General features: G+C 52.2%; 1 protein-coding gene across 1 annotated transcript in view; it reads right to left on the bottom strand.

Annotated features, from left to right (window-relative positions):
• Positions 1-5479: 5479 nt before the first annotated feature.
• The window catches only part of SIPA1L2 (signal induced proliferation associated 1 like 2), a 179455-nt gene continuing 163628 nt past the window's right edge, over positions 5480-21306 (bottom strand). Inside the window, exons 18-22 of the mRNA XM_054576752.1 lie at positions 20058-20189; positions 10075-10128; positions 9467-9590; positions 8504-8585; positions 5480-5720 (exon numbers count right to left, since the gene is read on the bottom strand). Coding sequence (XP_054432727.1) covers positions 5574-5720; positions 8504-8585; positions 9467-9590; positions 10075-10128; positions 20058-20189 — 539 coding nt within the window. The 3' untranslated portion in view covers positions 5480-5573. The remainder of the gene's footprint in view (positions 5721-8503; positions 8586-9466; positions 9591-10074; positions 10129-20057; positions 20190-21306) is intronic.

Below are 21306 nucleotides of genomic sequence, written 5' to 3' on the forward strand. Positions count from 1 at the left end.
CTCCAGAGCAAGGCTGCCGGTATCCTCAATGCCGGGCTCCCGTCCATGTTCGTGGAAGCGGGCTTGTGGGTTTTAGCCTCTGTTTGGCAAGCCCTCAGCCCGGATGGGGCTCAGTAATGACTTCTTCAAGGTGTTTAATCACATCCTAGAAGGGCACGTGACTCCACGTTTAATTATTCTAATTTAATGGCGCATTCAGCTACTTCCTGCTGGGTTTGCAGCCAGCGATTAGGGCCCTGGGGAAGCGGGGCAGGACCCAGCCGCCCAGGCCCACTTTGTGCCACATGCAGGGGCAGAGGAGACTCTGCCGGGGCCGAAGTCTCCGTCTGCAGGTGTTTGTCTGGGGCTGTTGCCTCTCAGCCGCGCTGAGTTAGTCCAGGCGGGTAATGCACTGAAAGGCTCCCACTCTGAATGCCCTCTACACCTGCCTTCCTTCCCCAGGAGGCTGGCGGAGCAGCGGGTATTAAAGCAACGGGACCGCCGGCACTGGGGCCTACCGCTCGGTCACCTGATGGCCAGTTCTGGGTGCCCAGGACACTCGTACACTAACCCTTAATTGTGTCCTCTAATAACCAGCTATTTTAGCCCTAGAGGACATTTGCATGTCAAAAGGGGCTGATTATTTCTCACTTGCTCTTCTGCAAGATGAAGCTGCCCTGCTCTGCAAATCCTGGCAGGTCTCTTGTATCAGGGAGGGGAAGGAGGCCAGTGTTTTTCAGTCTGCAGCCACTAATCGTGGTATCAGCACTTCGATGTAAGGGTTTAAGGGGGCAATACATTTCCTGACATGAGGTTGAAGTGGAGAGGGTTGAAAAGACGTTTTAAAAAGAAACTTGGAAGTCCCCCAATCTTCTATGTTAAAATATACGAATGTTGCCTTTGCAGTTGATGCTCATTTAAACCTTTTATCAAATTCATGGAGACTTTCTTTGTGCCTAATTCCTATTTTCAAAGTGAAGAAGCTTGGTCTTTGGGTTAATTTGGAGGCCACAGCCCAGAAACTGAATGCATTCCTTGGATCTTGACAGGTTTTTCCCATTTTCCTCTGGTGGAGCAAACACACACACACCGACCTCCTACCTGCGTCTAACCTAGTGTTGAATTAGACCCGGTCAACCCCATTTTCTTTCCTGCTGCTAAGTAGCACACATGAACTGCGGACCATGACGCAGGGAGTGGTTTTACATTTAAGTACAAAATCCACAACCGGAACAAAGCAAAGCGCCTGTAAAAATCACCACCTGCTCCCACTCCAACTAGGAAATTCTGCAGAACACGGGCTTGATTTGGGAGCATCTGAGACGGCTTAGCAACCTCCAGGAGTGGGGACTCACAGTGGTGGCCTTAGTCTCCGACAAAGGTTCACGCGGATGCACTTCCACGGTGACTGTGACAGTGGAGGATGGCTTGGCCACAGGGGGAAGCTTGTCTTTGGGGACATACCTTCTGTGTTGGTAAAGAGGGAATCTGTTGGTAGGTCAGTTTCCATTTTATGTGTTTCTCTTTAAACTGGAGTTCCAAGTTTCTCAGGTGAGTATTTCACATAAGCAGCGAGTGGTTTTAACATCCGAGCAATTCGCTGCTGACCACAGTTCTCGTACTTTGTGAAGAGCCCACCGAAAACACTAGTCTGTTTTTTTTATAGGTATCTCTTAAGTCTTTAGTTCTACAGGCAAGAAGCTATGGTTTATGGTTTCACCAGTCTGATGAAGACTCCTTGTTAAAGATATATACTCGAATTGTGTATTTTAATGGGCCAGCACATCAGACTCCTGGCATTTCAAAGATAAACCGTGTTGTCAGCAAAGCCAGGACTGTATTGTATGCCATCCCCCAAAATGTAAGTTATTGTTTTAATGATAAACATGCTCCTCGACACTGAAAATAGCAGGATAAAAGCCTCTATGAATTAACTTTGTCAGAATAGATCATTAGACGGTTAGGAAAAAACTGCTTGACATTACTCTAAAATAATGATTTTTACTGGACATATTCCAGTATGTAGCTTGCAGGCACCATGTCTGCACAGAGTCAGCGTGTCCAGTTGTTACGGGCACATTTGTCGCCAACAGCGCTCGCCTGGAGGGCAGGTAGCCCAGCCACGTGCACTGTGGGAGCGTGGCAGCGTTTTCCTACGGCTTGGTGTTGGCTGGAAACATCCATTTGAGAAAAAGCTGACCAGGCAAGAATCACCTGGCCGTGTTCTCTTGTGTGGCCCTTTGGAGACGGACTGGAGAGATGATTTATTGTTTTGCTTGTGCAGACTGAGAAGTATTTCTTCTTCTTCTTAAAACAAAACAAAAACACCTGCTGGTTTCACCCATAGGTCTGTCTGCATGAGGGAGGAAGGCAGAGGGCTCTCCATTCAGCTACATGGTGGTCAGATTCCTTTACTTTTTCTAAGCTACCCCCCTGCCCCATCTGCTCAGTCGCCCCGAAAGCAAATGTCTCCACCACTGACCAGCAAGAGCTGCTCCCCAGGCCTTGCCAGGGACCACGAGTGGCCTCTGTGGCTGGGCTTCCATTAAAGGCCAGACTCACAGACACCTGCCTGATGAGCATGCACTTCAGCCGGGCGTCTCAGTTCAGGGCTCCTCCGTGAATCAAGCCGACAGCGGTTCTGTGGGTTCCACCCACAAATGAGGTTTTAAACAATCCTCCCAAGGACGTGTTCTTCTTGATTTCAGAGAGCGCTGGGGCGGGGGGACGTCGGGGGATGGGAAAGAGGGAGAGGGAGAAGGGGGTGGGGAGAGAGAGGGGAACATCTATGTGAGAAACATTGACTGGTTGCCTCCCGTGTGTGCTCCAAGCAGGGACTGGACCAGCAACCTAGGTATGTGCCCTGATGGGAAACCAAACCCGCAGCCTTTGGCGCACAGGACGGTGCTCCAACCAAGTGAGCCACAGCGGCCAGGGTGACAAATAAGTTTTAGGTGTGATCCGCCCCGTTCCCTCCGTTGTCTTCGCCTCATGGCCATCCGCCGCCTCTCACCTGGGCGGTCTTCCTCTTCCGCTTTTGCATCAGAGGTTGCTCCACGATGTGGCAGGTGGCCTGCAAGCCAACGGCTCTTCCAGCTTCGCAGGTCGTAAATCAGAATTTAAAAATATGCAAGAGACAGCATGCGACTCCCAAAACGGGTACTAGGCCCTGTGCAGAGACGCTTGCAGCCGCCTGTCCTCACCGGCCCCTCTCCTTTAGAAGGCAGAACCACCCTTTTCACACACGGGTCCTAGCACGCCGTGCCCGTTTCAGCGGCTCCCTGCCCACTTGGGATGGCAAGCAGACGGCACCGCGGCCTGCACGTCTTTCACGCGCTGGCCTTCGCCTGTCTCTCCCAGCTCGTTCCCCACCCCTAGGCAGCCTGTCCTTCTTCAGCCTCCGACCCCGGGTGCTTCTCCCCGGAACACCCTCCCCCTGCCCGCCGGGGCCTGCTCTTTCCCTGCAGCAAGTCTCTGCAGCAGAGGTCTCCCCCAGGCACTGACGGCCTCAGTCCCTCGTCCTCGGGGGGCACGCGCACAGCCGCTGGCCCCCTGGGCTGCTCAGGGAGGGCGGCAGCCTCGGACAGCCCCCGGCACACAGTGACTACGCAGTGTCGCCGCGCTGCGCCTGGTTAACGGAGCCCGCGCCAGGCCCCTTTTCATTCTTGCCTTTCACATACCGAAATGTCCTTATGTCTGTGTCCCCACGTTGGACGGTGGGCCCGGCTGGTCTTTGTCACCGCTGGCTCTCCGGCTCCGAGGGCAGGGCCTGGCACGCCGTGGCCACGGGAAGGAGAGGGAGGGGAGGGCAAGTGCCACCGGGCCGTCCGCCCCGACTCCCTGGGGAACCACACCGCTGACAGCACTTTGGGGCGCCCCTGCCTCTTTCTGAGCAGCCTCACGAAGGCTCACGCTGCACCCCCAGGGGGACTCGGGTATTTTTCAGTCCCCTCTTGTGCGAAGCCCACGGGAGGGACCCCTTTCAGGGCAAACTCAGGAACCACCTTGCTTCCTCCGAATTCTGGATGGGCTCCGGCTCTCAGGACACTGAGAACTCCACCCTGATCATGGCTCCCTTCCCGCTATGGCCCGCGCGGTACCTGCCTTTTTTCTGCCTTACATTTGATTTAAAGGTACGGTTTACGCCTTCCTGGTGGTTTTTCAAATTCCTACAATTTTTTTGCATGTATTTTCTTGAAAGTAATACCAAATTCTTTGTTGAATAAGATTCTAATTTTTAAAACAGAAGGCGTTTTTAGTACATCACTTACCTTGGGCCTCAGTTTACCAAGCTGTGAAATGGGATCCCCACCATTATCCAGTAAGGATAGTATTAGGATTCAATGAGATGGACGGAAAGTTCAGCGAACCCTGTCTGCCACGTGGGAGCTACTTAGTATCAGTTACTCTTTAAGTCAGTTTGAGGCTGCGTATGGCGGTGACGCAGTATCAGTAACGATCCTAAATGACCCAAAATAAATTCACAAACGCCAGACTGTTGACACATTAGATCATAAAAACCTACATTCACCCGGCCACATCATTATTTATGTGGACTCTTTTAAACATTTATTAAAAAAGCAAAATGTACGTTCAGTTCAAAAAGAACAGTTAAAAATGGTAAAGCAATACAAAGACCCCGTCTCTAGCAGCATCGGTGTTACAAAGGCATCCTCGCCTGCGCCTCGGGCCTCCGGCCGAGCAGCCTCCTCCGCGCGCGGCTTCCCGCACCTCTCTCGTCATAGTGCAGGTCACATCACGTTTATAAAATTAACAGTTTAAGGTTAAATAAGCTTAAATAAGGGTGTTAAATACAGGACACTTCATCAAAGCCTCTGTACAAAGGTCATTTGGTGTTGTACACGTGGCCTGCGGGCTCACAGCACGCAGGAGAGTTCTAGCAAGTGGGCAGGTCTCCCCTTCCCTCCAGCAGAGCGTTAACTATACAAAAGTGAACTAAGACTGAAGTGACTACCGAGTGCGCCATTTACAAGGCATAAGTATCTCTTGTTTTTTTTTTTTAAATCAGAACACTGTTAATATTCAGGCACCGTTTGCTTCTGCAAATAAATAAGCCTCTAAAGTAACTGCATTCGAACTAGAGTTAAACACATCAGTGCTTTATTGTGCCCGACACGGCTTTTCTGACTCTTGACTACGCCTCTTTCTTATTGCTATGATAATGTGGCTGTGGAGATAAAACTACTGTACATCCAAAAAAATAGAGCACCTTTACATTAAAGTATATGTCTGATTATTTGTTTTCGTGTTTATTTTACAATACTACAGCCCAAACTATGGTAAATTGCTTTAACATCTCTACCAGGTCACCTGATATATAGGAAGTAAAACCCTTCACGCCGGACATGGTTTAGTAGCATCTACAAGGAAAGGTCTAAACGGACACCAGGGTTACATTCATCTCGACACGGGAGTTACATTCATCTTCACGCTGGCGCGCCCTCCGCCCGCACGATGCCCCCGCGGGAGCATGGGGGGCGCGGTGCTGCACAGAGCGGGGCAGCCCAGACCCCGCGCCCGGCGGAAGCCCCACGGCAGCCTCCTCCCCGGGGCCCCGCGATGGGGGGGCCTGGCTAGGACTTCTTGTCGATGGTGTTGAAGAACCACTCCGTGAACTTGCGCAGCTGGGCGGTGGCCGTCTGCGACTCCTCCTGCAGCCTCCTGTTGTCCTGGCGCAGGTGCTGCACCTCCGCCTGCAGCACCGCCTTGTCCTGCTTCTCCTGGGGGGCAGAAACAGACGCGTCACCCGCGCGGCCGCGCTCGCTCCCGAGCTGCGGCGCTGCTGTCCTCTCCCCTTCCTGCTTCTGCGCCCAAACCAAGGGGTTGGGGAACAAGCTGGCACCATCCTTCCGCTCACCCCACTTGGCTCCCGACGGAAGTCAGGGCGGCTGTTATGCCGGAAGGTGACCGATCACAGTGTAAATTGCCCTCCATCTGAGACGGGGGCTGGCGGGAGGTTGAAAGCAGCATCGCTGGACCAACACACTGCTCTCACGGGACTTCCTTACCGCACCAAAGCTGGTGTGAATGCAGCTGCTGAGCCTTGGGCACGTCTGTAACCAAGTAAGCGCTTGGGCCTTTCATGGTACCTTAAAGCTTCCCTGTTCCGTACACTTCCACAATGACCTCAAAGGTGGCTATCAGAAACTATGTGAAATAATGGAGATTTTTCAGAAGAACCACATCTGGAGTTTCCAAAATACAGTGACAAAAAATGTACAATGCAAGTTTCAGTTCTCAAAGGCTGAGAGGGATGTCAAAGGCTGAGAGGGAGGGAGCTCCCAAAAGAGAGAAAGGCGCTGTCAGATTGTAACCACAGGCATTTTTAATGGGATCTAACCCGACCGCCCTATCAGCGGACACCATCGTGGCCTGTACAGATGGTGCTGTGGGGGAGCAGCGGCCTCTGCGGGGCACTCTGCACCCTCGGCAGGTGTGACGCTGTCCTTGCCCCCTGTCCCCCGGCCCCGCCTCCCTGTACCGCCCGCCTCAGCACTCCGCTAGAAGACCCCGGCCGGGAGGGGAGGCTTCAGCTGGATCTGATCCCCCCTGAGGACCGATCTTGGTCCCCCACGTCCTCACTTTCTCAGTCCCTGCAAGAGCTGAGCAAGCACCTGTCGTCCCCCATCGCGGGGACCCTCCTTCCCAAGACAACTCAGAATGTCCCTGCGTCCCTGCTGTGACTTGGCGGCCCAGCCCTCTCTCTGAGACCCCCAGGCCCCTTTGGTGTGACTCCTGGGACTTGTATTCTATCACCGAGACCTTCTAAACGTCAACCCGTGTCCCGAAATTCCGTTCGTCTTCAGGCTGTAAGTGAGCCCTGTTCTCCGAGGACACTCCCCTGCTGTTTGTTGCCCTGCGGGGCACAGGCCTGGAGGTCGAGCGGGGACGCCACTCGGCCCTGGCTGCCCCGTGCAGGTTACTGCTCCTCCCAAGACTCTCTGCTCCTCCGAGAACCAGGTTATCAACACCCGCCACACTGGCTCACCACAAAGGATGTGTCTCCCGTCCTTAACAGCAGATTCTAGAACACGCTCCTCCTACCCCCTGTTGTGTTTGCTGGTGATTGCAAAGCTGCATTCGGTCTCCCCATCGCCCCCTCTCTCCGATCTGGAACCCCGCCCTCCCGCGCGACGACCGCTCACCCCGCTAAGTGCTTCAAGCCCCCGCTGCCTGACCACCAGCTCGGCGCTCGCTCCTCCAAAGCCCCATCCCTGTCCAACCCACCAACCTCACCTAACTCGCACTCCACCCGCGTGAGCGGCGTCCTCCGCCCCTCGCTCGGGCTCCGGCTCCCTCGGTTTACTCCCACCCTGCGCTCCCCCAGGGTCCTCGTCTCCCGCTCCTTGCTTTAATTTCTTGTCTAAGCTCTAAAGTTGGTGAACTTCTACTCTCCAGCCAACGCACACCCACGGCTGGAGACGGTGGCCGGCCGTGCCAGGGGCTGTCCCAGTACCAGCTCTGGGAGGTCTGCGTCCTGGGAAACCTCCCCTTCCTACCAGGCCGACCGACACGGCCACCGTCCAGGCCAGAGACATACAGGGGACTCTGCCGGAGGACGCCAGCAACGCAGGCTGCACGTTCCAATGCACCTGCGGCCTTGCTGAGCAAACCACCAAATACTCTCGGTCCTCGTAGCCTCTGTCAACACCTCGTCCTCCATCCCTACACATCCCTTCCCCCTGCTGAGCTCGGGCCGGAAAAAACCAACGGCCAGTGGACTCCGTCAGCCTACCTCTGTCTGGGCTGCGTGGGTGTGGGTGCGTAAGCACGGCTGCACACGCACGCACACCCACACGCTCTGCTCTGAGTAGGAACTGTCCCTCCCCTGATCCCTGTGGCTCTGCCCTGGATCAGGGCCCTCTCCTCCCACTGCATCCTCGCCCACGGCTGCCTCTTGCCCAGCCAGACCTTCTCCATCAGCATTCATGCCCGCTGCCATTTCTCCTTTTTAACAAACAGCAGGACCGCACTGAGGAAACCCTTCCTGACAGCTCTCCACCCGCCATGCCCTCCAGCTGCCGCCGCCGGCCACTCCACCTGCAGGGCCGGGCCGGCTCAGCAGATGGCCGTGGGCTCGGCTCACTTCTGCGGCCTGGCGCGCACAGCTGGCGCGCGTGGCAGGGCTGCGGAGGCGGTGAGGGGCCTCGGCGGACTCGGCAGCCTGGGGAGCCGGGCTTCCTGCCACAAGGAGCTGCCCTTGGGTCAGCGCACACCAGTGGGTGCGAGTGACCACTCCCTGAGCCGAAACTGGCCAGCCTGCCGCGTGCGTGCCTCGCTTGGAAGTCTGGCCACCCAGAGGGCTCCCCTCGGTTAGTCCTTGTGTCCCTGTCATTGGACAGATCAGCTGCAGCCTGGACAACCGACGGAGACCTAGCTGTCCCCGTTTCTGTTTGTTGATGGCTTTGGACGAGGGAAGCTACTTTATTTTTATTTCTAACAGGCACACGGCATTGGTGGTGTAAGAGGAGGAGCTCTGATTGCGGACTTCGAACAGATTTACCTTCCGCAGGTCGGTCTGCAGCTGCCGAAGAATCAGCTCCAGCTGATTGACTTTGCCCGTCAGTGTGGATGGGGGCCGCTCCCTGCAAATCAGAACAGGATTCGAGAGATTCCAGGGCACGAAAGTCAAGACATTTCACTCAGCATTTCTGTTCATATATATTTACTCTAAAACCATTTTATGTGCTGAGAGCCCAGCAAGAAGATAAATAATATTCCATCATTTTGGAGAGCGGGCATATTGCTGCTTTGCTGGAAAATCTCCCCCCACCCCGATCTCTATTGATTTAATTGGGTTTCTGAATCTCTCTAGGCATATGCGTTGGTAAGAAAACAAAAGATAGATTATCTCAACAGACATGGTGGAGACTATTCAGACCTGAATGAAGTTCTGGGAACCAAATACAGATTAAATCTCCCCAATCTGCCTGCCTTTGTCATTACCAAAGTGAATGTACAAGTTAATAGTCACTCAAGCTCACGTAAAAGCTGGAATTAGGAATGAATGATACAGGTGAAGAAAATATAGAAGGTGGGCTTGATAAACACGTCAAGAACATGGGACGCCATGGCTCATTCTTGACACACGCAGTGGAAGGTAGGAGGCTGCATCTGGGCTCTGGGAGGAAGTGTGTCCTGGGCCGACGAGCACGCTCACCCGGAGGGTGCAGGGGGTCCCCGTCTGGTGCTGTCACAGTGACTGGCAGCAGATGTGGACCCCAGGCCCACATCCTCCCTCCCTGTAGGGAAGCCGCGTGCCGCGAGCATAACCTGCACACCTCGGCGGGCAGGCCCTCCCCACGGAGCAGAGCAGGGCTGCCCCACCCTGACCCCGCTCTGGGTTCTAAGGGACCAGGGAAGCCCCACGTGGCCGAAGTCTCCTGGCGGCCTGTGGTTAGCTGATCCCTGTGAGTCACGGGGGCTCAGCACAGCAGAAGGCAGGGGACCCAGAGGGCTCACGTACCCAGCTGTGTCCATGAAGTCTTTGCCGCCGCTGGGATCGACGCACAACGGCAGCTCCTGGGCCCCTTCCAAGCCCTGTGCGTGCTGCAGGTCCGTCAGGGTGCAGAAGGACGCCACTCTCTGGTCTGGGGAGGGGGGAGACACACAGAAGGGAGGTTTAGGGACAGCTCCAAGGCAACATCACAGTTCATTGCGGAAATGAACTTATAACTCAATAAAACCTCCCCTTACCCCCAAATCAGCTAACAAGACAAAGAGAAAAAACTCAGGCAAGCTGCTGACAACCAGAAAGCGCTTCCTCGGCTGTCCCTCTGGGCTGCAGCCGACGTGCTTTCTTCCTTCCACATCCCGACAAACGCCAGAGCGGCCGGTGGTGCGTGGACTAAGGGTGTTTGATGACGCCTTGGCTGATTAACAGGGCCACGGAGACGATCTCTCCTCCAGCCCCCCAAGCCCAGGGAGCGTCCTCAGGACACAACGGCCGGGACACACCTCCCCTGGGCACACCCAGCCCTCCGAGCGCAAGTCACCATGCAGACGTGCAGACACAGGAAATAGAAAGAAAAGGTTACAGACTACCGAGCGCCCGCCATCAGCCCAGACAATCACCTAGATAGGACGCGTGGTGATAGAGCAGACCAAGTTCTTCATCTGAGTCAAGACCTGGAATAAGATTTAGAATTCTCCTATGAACAGCGATGTCTCCGTGCACCCAAAAGCCTCTGGGGCCCACGTAAGGCTCAGGGAATGGGGTCCTGTGAACTCCAGCTCGTGGGCACTTGTACGGATGTGTGCGCACATGTTCTGCCACGCCCGGAGTAGCAGAGCCCATATTATGCAATGCCAAGCAGTATGGTTAGATCATGCATTTCGCCTGTAACGGCCCTGGCTGGGTGCATGCTGTCGGCTACAGCAGAGACGACGGGCGTGCTACCCACTTGCAAATCCAACAGTAAGACTGCGTGACCGCTGTGGGTTTGCCTAAATAACCCACGCCATGAATGTAGAGAGTGGTGGCGCTCGATTAGCTACATAATGTCATGGAAACCCGCAGAGGAAGTCGGAGGGGCCCAGCAGCACCAACGGCCAACATGACTGCTGTGCTTCGTCTGAGCGCAGAGCCACGCCTGTTCTTGGCACCAGTAACTTCAGTCAATGACACAAGCACTAGGCAGGGAAGGGAATAAATATTCTTCTAAACTGGCGCCATGCTGGCCTAGCTCTGGGGGCTTGACACTGGCCCAGAGGTGCTGACCGGCACGCAGAAACACACCCGTGTCCGACCAAGGCAGACGTGGGAGCGGGGACTAGTTAAGTGTCCATGCCCCCGTTCCCCGGCCTCTGGCCCTTGTGCCTGAGCAGGCGTGTGCTTCTGCGGTTGGACTCCGAGGGCCAGAGCAGGTGGACTAACACGGCCGTCTCTTTTTCACATGATTTGATTAATGGCTGAGGAGCTGCATGGGATTCCTGACGGTGGCGGGGGCGGGGGGACTCTGTTCTTAATTTATCCCACCGTCTCCCTCTGGCTGCTGGGCGCGCCTTCTAATGAGGATACCTGCCCGTCTGGTTCACGGAGGGTCATGCACTTCCCGTTAATTGGGGAGGATGGCGGTGGCAGAGGCTGCCAGGAGGGGAGGGAACCGGGGCCGCAACAGCCACCGGCTGGAAGCGCCCGGCAGAGGCCAGGCCCTGGGGGCTGCGCCGAGGGCGCCTGGAGTGACGGATCGCAGGGCGTGTCCTGCGCTCCTATGTCACCTGTGACAGCTACGCAGCTGTCCTTCAGCTAACACTTCTGTAGAGCGTTCTGACGTCCTCCATCTTCCCTGTCTTCTACAAGGTGACAAACATTCTGTAACTAGACATCCTGAGACAACCCTATTCCCAGTTTGGTTTTTGCATCTGGTGAAATAATTTGTAATTGAATGAAGATGAAGAGCATAATTCGGTCACTGTCTACTTCCACGCGGGACAGGATGTGACAGCAGAGGTGGGGGCAGGAGTGAAGGGCGTCCCGGCCGGAGCGAGCAGCCCCGGGGAGGGCGGAGCAGGGGTGGGCTGCCACAGCGCCCACGGTGACCCTCTGCTGTGCCGTGGCCCCAAATAAGGGACACCTCACACTTAAAAAGAAATCACCGGCAGATGTATTCTTATTCCACAGGGAATTTAACTACCGGGGGGAAAATGTCAAAAGAAGATAGAAGAGTTTTCTCACTTTTAAAAAGAGTTCCGTTGCCTCATTCATATCTTATGCAACCCAGTGATAATTCACTTAGCTTCTACCTTTCTAATGGATTCATCTGATGGTCCAGTATAAACATCTGAATAAAAACGCCTTTGCTTACTGCATCTATATTTTTACCTTCCTGTACAGAACGCCCACATATTTGACAGCCACAGAACCTGCTACCGGCAGTCATTCAAACATTCCTTGGGGAGAAACAAGGTCCTGGGGTCAGGAGGCAAGAAGCCAGAAATAGAGTTCTGTCAGCAATGTAATTTCACAAAGAGGATTTCACGGCGGATCTGAAAAGCCGGGGAGGTTCAAATGCAAACAGAATGTGACTTGATTAGGAACAGGCACGGAACGGCTCTGTCAAACGGCTAATCTTACTGACAGTTTCCAGCGGAAGCTCTGTTCCTGCACAGCTTATTTCTGCGATGATAAATATTCAGTAACTAGGTAATTACTGACAGGGAACCAAATGGCACACACGAAATTGTAAGAGGAGAGAGGCGTGGGCATAAGCATGTCACGTAAACAGTCAGCACAGCAAGGTGACAGCCACCCACACTCCGCGGGGAAGCACATTCCCGCTCGGTCCTGCGCAAGTCCGTCTCGCTAAGCGGGGACAGCAGGCATGGCTTACACAGGAAACAATCAGTCCCTTTAAATAGTTTAAAAAAAAAAACAAAACAAAACCCGGTTTAATGGCAGTTTCTTATTTGAGTGTACTGAGCACTAAAAAGAAAAAAACAGTCAACAGGCAATTTCATAACAATCTAGAGCTGAGATGGCAAAGCAGCTGCCTGTACATCGTCCCCAGCACTCCAGCTAGGCTGCAGGGCGCTGGCAGAGGGCCCGCCGGCTGCCAGGCCGGCCCGGGGCCTGCGGCGCGATTGTGCTGAACCCGAGGTGCGTCTGCCCAGGGCGTGGCACCGGGGGACAGCCGGTGGGCCGTGCGAGACCTGCCAGCCCGAGGCTCCGTTAAACTGACCCCATGTCCACAAAGAAAGCTGTTCTGGTAGGTCTTTGCCACACCCACACATTAAAGAAAAGCTGGGCCTTTTAACCACCGTTAGGAAATTAAAGGTTCTGATTCTAACAATTGTGCTTATCAAGTTGTAGAAAACTGACTTAAATTGCTGCCAGGAAAGAAAAATAAAGGTTACACTGCGCTTTTAACATACACCACTTTGGCTTCGACCTCCTGCAGCCCACTGAGGAACGGAGAAAGACAGCGGTCTAGAATCCGCCTCTGAGAGAGAAAGCAAGCAAGCTCTGGAGTTGTTCTTCAACATATAACCATTGTTCTTGACTTAAAATAACTTTCTCATTTGAGATAAGTTAAGTCAATTTACTATATTAACTTTGCATTTTCCATCTAAGTAGCCGCCTCATTTTTTTTTTTGTTTAACTAATTATTTTTACCTTAGGAGTTACACACGATGTCACATTCTTATGCTTGTGTACACACAACACACGCACTCACACAGTAACTTTATCTGTAGCTAAACATCAGCAACTGCAACAACTTTATCAGCTTTAAGTTGAAGCCTCAGAACTGAAAACGTTCTCATAAAAATTTACGATTATGCTCTAAGAAACCAAGGGGGTGTAGAACATAGTTAAGTTAAAAGTATAAATGTCTGTTTTTTTCAGAAAATACACTTATGAGGACTATTTCAGTCCCACTGCAGGGCCTGAGAAGCACGTTGTTAACTCCACCTGAGCCTGGTGTACACGCACACCCACACGCCTATGCAAGGTGGCACTGCCACCACCAGGGACGAAGAGCTGACATCAGAGGGGAGGGCAGGCTCCCTGTGAGCCCCGAAATCCAGTCTCCAATCGCCTGTCTGTGATTTCACCTCGGAAGCCTGTTTCCATTCAAAACAGATCAGTCCTTCGACGAGTGCCCGAGAACACACCGGCTGCCCACGTCTGGTAGTTTGCTACGTGAGAACGACTTTCAGTCCTAGACAACTTTTCAAGCAACTCTACTTCCCTCCGCTGAGTCCCGGTGGGCCCCAGAGCCTGCTCTGGGGGCTGGGTGTGTTCCCGCGACCATGTTCGAGAGAGGGACCTTGGACGTGTATTACTCAGAACACTTGCACTTTACATCAGTCTACCTAATGAGAGAAAACAGTAAGGAGCTCTGTGCAGGTGGCAAAGTGATAACGGTATCATAGTACACAGGTCATCAATTTTTTTTAGGCGTTCTGATGTGCAAAGGGTCACATCTCACCTCCACCAAACAAAAGACGTGCACACGCTGAAACAGGCCTGAACCGTGACCCCACCAGGTGTCCCGTCTCACGGGCCCTGGGAGCAGGGGGCTCTAGCCGGGCAGGAGAGTGCTCCACTCACCTTCCCCCCGACAGGCCTCGAAGGCGTTCTCAACCTTTTGACATTAGTTTCTTGGGTTGAGTTTGGTTATCTATTTGTTCACTTTTTAATTAAATTGTAATAATGTTCTATAGTATTTCGCCATTGGAAACTCTTTTTTTATTTTTCCCCTACTTTTGCATAATTTCCAGGAAGCAGGTTTTCAGGAATTGGATTTCTGGTCAAAGGGTGGGTACATTTTTTGGCTAGAGCTACATATTACCATATTGCTTGAACAAAAAGATGAATCATTTTATAATCTTTATAATGATACCAGCTTCCCAGAGCTGTTGAATCATTTTTCATATTTGAAAGGTGTGAGTTGGTAGCTCATTATCGTTAAACTTTACGTGTGTGGGTGGACGTTTTTCAAGGACTGGCTTTTGGTTGTAATTCCTCTTTTGTGGACGGTACACCCACATGCCTTGGCCATTTGTTCGTCGGGGGTTTGGTGCTTTTTGCTTGAGATATCCTAGTTTTATCTACCACATTTATTACAAATCCTTCTCAATATTCCCCATTTTTATTTTAATGTTCTCTTTCAGGTCCATAAAGGATCTACATATTTAAATACTTTCATTTGCCCATATAATGTTTTGCATTTTCTCGTGACTCAAAAATTAAAGCATCTCCATGCTCCGAAAATGGTAATCTTCCTTTCTTTACTTTTTCTAGAATTGACTTTTCTAATTCCTAAATTCAAACAGAGTACACAACTTGCATTCCCCTTGAATTCTTAAGTATATTCAGACTTCAGCCTGGGTTCTTTATTTTTCTTTAAAGACTCATTTATATTTTTGAGTCATTATTATGCTGTTTTAATTACTGATTAGAGTTGCTTGTTCAACATTGTTCATCTATTTTCCAAATGGATGCCATTTAAGGATCTCTGAACTGAAATCACACAAGTATACGAATTAATTCAGGAAGGACTGCCATCTTTACTATAAGCTTTCTGGCCATTCTTATCTTTATACACATTAAAACTTTTCAGTTATTGACGTGTCCTTTGCTTTTTCTCATCCTAATGATGGCTTAATTCCCAAAGACTTCATCATGTGATCTCGCTGGTGTATCTAAGGTGTCCTTTATCATGGCTGTAGTGGAAGACCGTCTGGAGAGATGGCTGCAGGCATGTGCCACCACTGGGATCCGCTGGCCTTGAGACCTGCTATCTCCAAAAATATGCAGTGGGTAGGACATTCAAGTTACATCTTGAGAACTGCTGTAGCTTCTGCTTTTGCTCCCGATTCCTACGGCTGCATGTGAAGATGTAGGATCACCTCCTGGAGACAGGAGTCCAGCCAGGCCCCGCTGACCAGACACTGACGTCTCAGCGAGGCTGCTGACCTCGGGCTGCGCCTCAGCTGAGTGCCAGCTGGACACGGCCGCGAGCGCGACAGCTGACACCACAGGGCACAGACCCGCCCGGGGGAGCCCACCGCCCGGGGTCACAGGATTTCCCACCCTGTTGATTTCAGCCATCGTTTTGGGGCGGCTTTGTGATACAGAAATGAATGAAAAAAAATGAACCATGCCTTGAAATGATGCTAACAAAATTAAACTACCTCACCTAGATACTTTATAGTTTCTAATAATTTCCTTTTGATCTTTCCTACTTTCTAGATATAGAAGCATATCCATAATATTTATTTACCTGCAAAACGTATTCCTTTTTTCTTTGCATTGTTTGTTTAAATGTCAAGGATTCCAGTACACACTTAAAGGACATGGTCTCGAATGCCAACCTTGCTTGGTCTCTGGATTAAAGGGACATGTTTATAAGCACTTTCCTATTAATTATTGTACAACTATTTGGTACAGAGATTTCCTTTGTTAAGCTTTAAAGGTATCTCTCAAACCTTAATTTTTATTAGAAATAAGGTCTAATTATATTAGATACACCCTTTTTACAAAATTGATGTAACTTTTAATTACTTCATCTACTGTAACATAATTAGAAGTTTTTCTTTTATTAAACTAAACTCTTCCCAACAATGAATAATCTTTTTAATGTATTACTGAATTTCATTCAAGCTTTCTCACATCAATATTAATGACCAAGACTCTTATTATTTTTTGTGTGAATGTTATCAGAAAAGAATCCTATTATGTGAGACTGTTTCTGAATTTTAAAGAAAAAATTATACAAGGGCATCATTCTTCTTTGAAACTTTGAAAACAATGAATTGTACACTCAGTTTCAGGTGACATGAGGGATTTAGGGATATTCTTGGATAACTTTCTCAATGGCCTCCACACTTGGCCTTTGACTTTTTCTATGTTCCCTCCCCCATCTCTTGCAAGAATCATCCAATTATCTTAACAGATTTATTCCTAAATGGATGCTTGACATTCCTTAATTTTTAATCTCTCTTATGTATGACTTGATACTAATATACTTTCTCATTTCTAATATTGTTCCCTTGTACTTTTCATTTTTTGACCAACTTTCCATTGGCTTATTAACAGTCAAAAAAACCTGATCCTTGATTTTCTTATTTATAAATCACACTAAAATTTCATTTGCCAGTTTTAAAACAATGATTTGATTTCTTTTCTATGTTGTTTTCATTCACAGCTTTCGCATGATCTTTTTAAAGTACAGTTAAGTGTTTCTGAAACAATACATGTTTAAGGACCACTCTTTGGCTGCAGTCCAAAGATTTTAATATGTAGGATCTTTTTCATCATCACTCACCAAAAAATTGGTCTTATGTTCCTGAATTCTTCCTAGCCCAATTATTATTACAGTTATATTTAACAGTTTCCAAATTTTACGCTTCTCATCTAACTCTACTTCTGCTGCCTTGTGCGGTACAGAACCGCTCCCCCCCGAGGGGTTGCACCGAACGCCCATGCGCAGGTGGCCGGGGACTCTTACCTCCAAGGACACTGCAGGCGCCAGCGACTGTCCTTGGAGCAGGTAAGCTGGGTGTCCCGCGCTGTTCTTGAATGGAGCAGTAGAATCTATACTCCTCGCCTCACCTGTCCAGGGTCAATTTTAGCTCTTAGACGCAGGTGTATACATCGCAAGCTGAAGCGTGTGGCCCACGTGGGGCTGGTCAGGGGCAGAGGCACGTCTGCGGAGGTAAACTGCATAGCTGGGCTTTTTGGGGACCATCCTCTCACGTCAGGAGGCAGACAGGGTCTGTACTTCAAAGCCGTTTTCAGCTGTGCTGAGTAGTTGTGTCCAAGTATGGGTGTGGCGTTTTTCCAGAGGGTCCGAGTGCAATAAGGCATCTTAAACTGCATTTTAGTTTGTAACAACTTAGCAAGCTCATGGGGATTTTTTAGATGATTCTTTCTTTTTTTAAGAAATTTTTCAATTCTAGCAGACATGCATTACTACATTAATTTCAGGTGTACAGCGTAGTGATGAGATACTTATATACCTTACAAAGCGACCTTCCAATAAGGCTAGTACCCTGCTGGACTATCTTTTCTCTTTATGACGTTCAGTCTGGCTCAGGTACAGCTTTGAGAACTGGTACAAAAAAGCCAAGTCACCACACAAGGGCAACTGGGCCACCGAGGTGAGGTTGTTTCTCTCGGGAGGCTGAGGTGACTGCTCACACCCAGCCACCGCCACGCCAGCTCGTCACAGTGCCCCGGCACAGGACACCCAATCAGCCAAAGGTCTGCAGCTGCCAATTCTCAATGGAATGTTCCAGAGCTGACTACTGTCTCAAGGTGCCATGCTGCCCTACAGAGTAGCCCCAGAAATTACTGAATTTTTTAAACATGACATAAACTCTGTTTTTCTATAAACGTCATCTGGAAACTTCAAGAATGTCAGGCAACCAAAGCCGTGGCGAAGAGGATCCCACAGCCTCTCTGTCCAGCTCCCCCACTGGCGCCTCAGGCCAGCGGGACTGCACACGGTACTCGCTCCTCCTTTCCCTGAGGGTGCCAACTCCCCTGTACATGCTGACTTTGGCTCAGGAGTACTCTCTGATGGACAGGACGGAAGGAAGCCTTGCAGGGTTGTGGGCAAAGCTCTTCACTTCACAGATGAGGAGGCTTGGGGCCCAGCGCAGGGAAGCGGCTTCCTCAGAGGATCACTGCCGAATGTTCAGTGTTGGCAAGGGGTGTTCGTCAGGGCACCTGGCTTGTCCCCAGGCCCACGTCCTGGCAGGGAAGCAGCCATTATAACCAGGATCCCGGCAATGAGCACGTAATCGCTGCTGCGTGGGCCATTTTCCTTTCTCAACCTTACTCGTCCCCCAGCCCCCAGCTCCCTGAAAAGATCCACTCCGTAGCCGAGACTTTATTCTGAGGAGGAGGAAGGGAACCAAGCACAGCCACAAACAAGGGGGGAGGGGTCCAGAGGTCGCTCATCAATATTATTTTAAATCTGAAAAATGAACACAAACTGCAGAAGGACCTCAGAGGTCAAAACCTGTGCTGAGCTGGGATCGCTCTAGGCTGAGGACGCCCTATGTGTTTAGTTTGTTATCTTCTCATTTGTTATCTTGCCAAGTGCTTGGTAAGTAAAGAGAAGATAAATAAAACAAGCTGCCTTCCCTGGAGAAAGTCGCTGCCTAACAAGACAAGGCGGACATGGGAACAGCAGAATTCAGTGCGGCAGGCACAGTGCAGGCACCTGTGGGGACACCGCAAAGGACAGCACAGATGCTCCGTGTGCTCCTGGGGGCGGCGGGGGAACGCAGCGTGTTGAGAACGTGCCAGGGAAGATGCCGCTGCCTCCCGCCTGGGCCGCTCTGGACAGAGGTAGGGACAGCACTCCTGCCCTTTGGGGCCAGGTCACACCTGAGCCGGCGCCGGCGCTGGGAAGGAAGGGGCCCTGGGCCAGGGGCGTGCACGACCCACGCCCGACGTCGGGGTGTCGGGAAGGTGGCTGGGCGCACAGCAGGCGGGGCACTGCCGAGGCTGCACGGGAGAAGCGCTCTGTGAGGCAGTCCGGCTCCTTCCTCTGGGCGAGCAGGCAGAGCCTGTTCGTTCTGCAGCAATGTCCTCCTGCGCGGGAACCCACTGCGGGCCCCGCACAATGAGCAGGTGAGGGGGAGGGGCAGGCGACACAGCAAACCTCCACCTGGCAGCCGCCTGAGGTCGAAGTGCACCTGCCTTTCCTGGGAAAGAATCTGATTTCACTTCCTGAAGCCAGGGCGTCCCAGGTGATGGGGCCCGAGCTCCCACAGGCCCTCTCCTGGGCCCCTGCGGAAACCCCGCCTCCTCTGTCTGTTCTAGTCACCCCGGTGCGGGGGCAGAGGCCACGGCCCTGGAAGAATTCAGTGGCAAGTGGCAAAGTCATCATCCCCGGTGCGTCCTGCGCTGCCCCTCCCCCCACACGTGAGGCCTGGGGCTGCACGGGAAGCGCGTAGCTCCTTGTTTGTCTGCCTTTGTTTGTGATCTGGAAAAAGGAGCAACGTCAGCCTTTTAACATCCCCACAGCAACAGCGGCGGTGGCGCAGTGTAGCGGCGGGAAGGGTCCTCGGGGATCAACTGGCACAGCCACCTACCTCTTGGCCAGGCGCGGTCAGAGCGGGAGGCTGAGGGCCAGGCAGGAAGGCTCGCTGGGGTCAGGCAGAGGCCGGAAGCTGCGTCCACACCGAGCCCCCAGCCCCCAGCCCCCGGCCTCCGGCCCGCTCAGCCTGCCGCGCTAGGAGCTTCAACCTCTGAAGGGTCTCCCCTCCTGTCACCTCACTTCCCTGGGAGGAAAGATATGATTTGCACCCTAGAGATTCACCTCCACATTTGAGGAAAGAAAACAGAGGTGAGGGAGGAACAGGAACTCACGCCGGTCACAGCTGGTCCCTGAGCTGGGATTGGGTTTGGATCCTCTGCCCATCTCCATGACCCGGTCTCTCTAAGGAGTGTCCTAGTCACAGCTCAAGCCTTCCTGCTCATTTTCATCCTCCAAGGTTGGAAAGCACCCAAAATGTGAGCCGAGACAACTGAGACGACCCCAGAGCAGACACGGTCCCCAAGCTGCCACCCCCGCCCAGAGGCCACGAGCCTTTACCTTCAAACGCGCGAGCAGCGTCCACGAGGTGGGACCAATCTAGCCCGGTGCCCGTGTCCGGGAGGGGCATCAGGCCAGGGTCTGCACACTTGGACTTGTCCGATAAGGACCCGTCGGAGAACCAGAACTCGTCTAAATGAAACAAAACCAGAGTCAGTCAGATTGTGGCGCGGGGCACTGGCCGGCCCCTTCAAGGGAACTTCTTGAGAAAGGTCTCCTGCCCGCCTCCCCGCTCCAACTCCCACAGAGTATGTGCCCACAAGAGACACAGCTGGAAAATCAGGAGTTCGTAAAAAAAGTCACGACTGGCAGACTCACTTGGAGTCAGGCAGCAGAGACCTAGGAGCAAGGGAGGGGACAGTGGTGAGCCTCCGTACGGACGGGGACCTCACCGAAGGACCTCCACCCGCCTTGCACTCACCAGACCAGCGCCTGCCTTCCTCAGAGGTGACTGCCCTGCTTTTAAAGAGTGTTGCATGTTCGCGTTGCCCAGAGGGTTGGGCACAGTGTCTCTCCAACCAGGAAGTTTAAGAAGTGTCCTGAGGTACAGTGGTCTGAGCTGATCGCCCCCAATCATCATGACTGGAATGTCAGCTTATTATAAAAATGCAGGAAGAGTAACTTTGTTTCCATTTGGAACGGGCAAGAAAGGGGACATTTTGCGCACTGGGGCTTAATGGGGTGGCTCGGTCACAGGCTACACCAGAAACCTCTCCCGTCCTGCACTGGGTGTTCCACGGTCTTCCTTTGTCTGTACAAATGGGCCTCTGAGGCTGCTTTTTCTCCTGAAGCTCTCACCACAGGTCCTTGAGTGTGACGTCATTAATGCTAGTTGTTAGGAGGGTGTGCATCTGGGGGCACGTTTTCTAAAGGCTTCCATGGGGCTTTCTCTACCGTGTCTTTTCTGAACCTGCCCGAGGACGTTCATGCAGCTGCGTGTGAACACATCTGACTAATTAGAACAATCAAAATAATGACCACCTGGCTGTCTGAGGCTGCAATTAAGTAAGGGACATAATTAACTAAATGCACCTGTAATTTCGGTCCCACACCCTCTCGGGTCGCTGTGAAGTGCCGGCACCGGGCGGAGCCGGAGCGCTCGTCGCTGGCCTCGAAGGGCACCCGCAGCCTGCTCCCCACAGGCACCTCTGAACCACCTCCAGCGGCTGCCGCTCAACCAATGCTGTTTCTAACCTGTGGTGACAGGCCCCCACCTAGTCCCAGTGGTCACTGGGAAGGGAACCCGGTT

Source organism: Pteronotus mesoamericanus, unplaced genomic scaffold (assembly GCF_021234165.1).
Source record: "Pteronotus mesoamericanus isolate MK-2021 breed Mesoamerican mustached bat unplaced genomic scaffold, CSHL_Meso_final contig_347, whole genome shotgun sequence".
In the NCBI taxonomy this organism is placed as follows: Eukaryota; Metazoa; Chordata; class Mammalia; order Chiroptera; family Mormoopidae; genus Pteronotus; species Pteronotus mesoamericanus.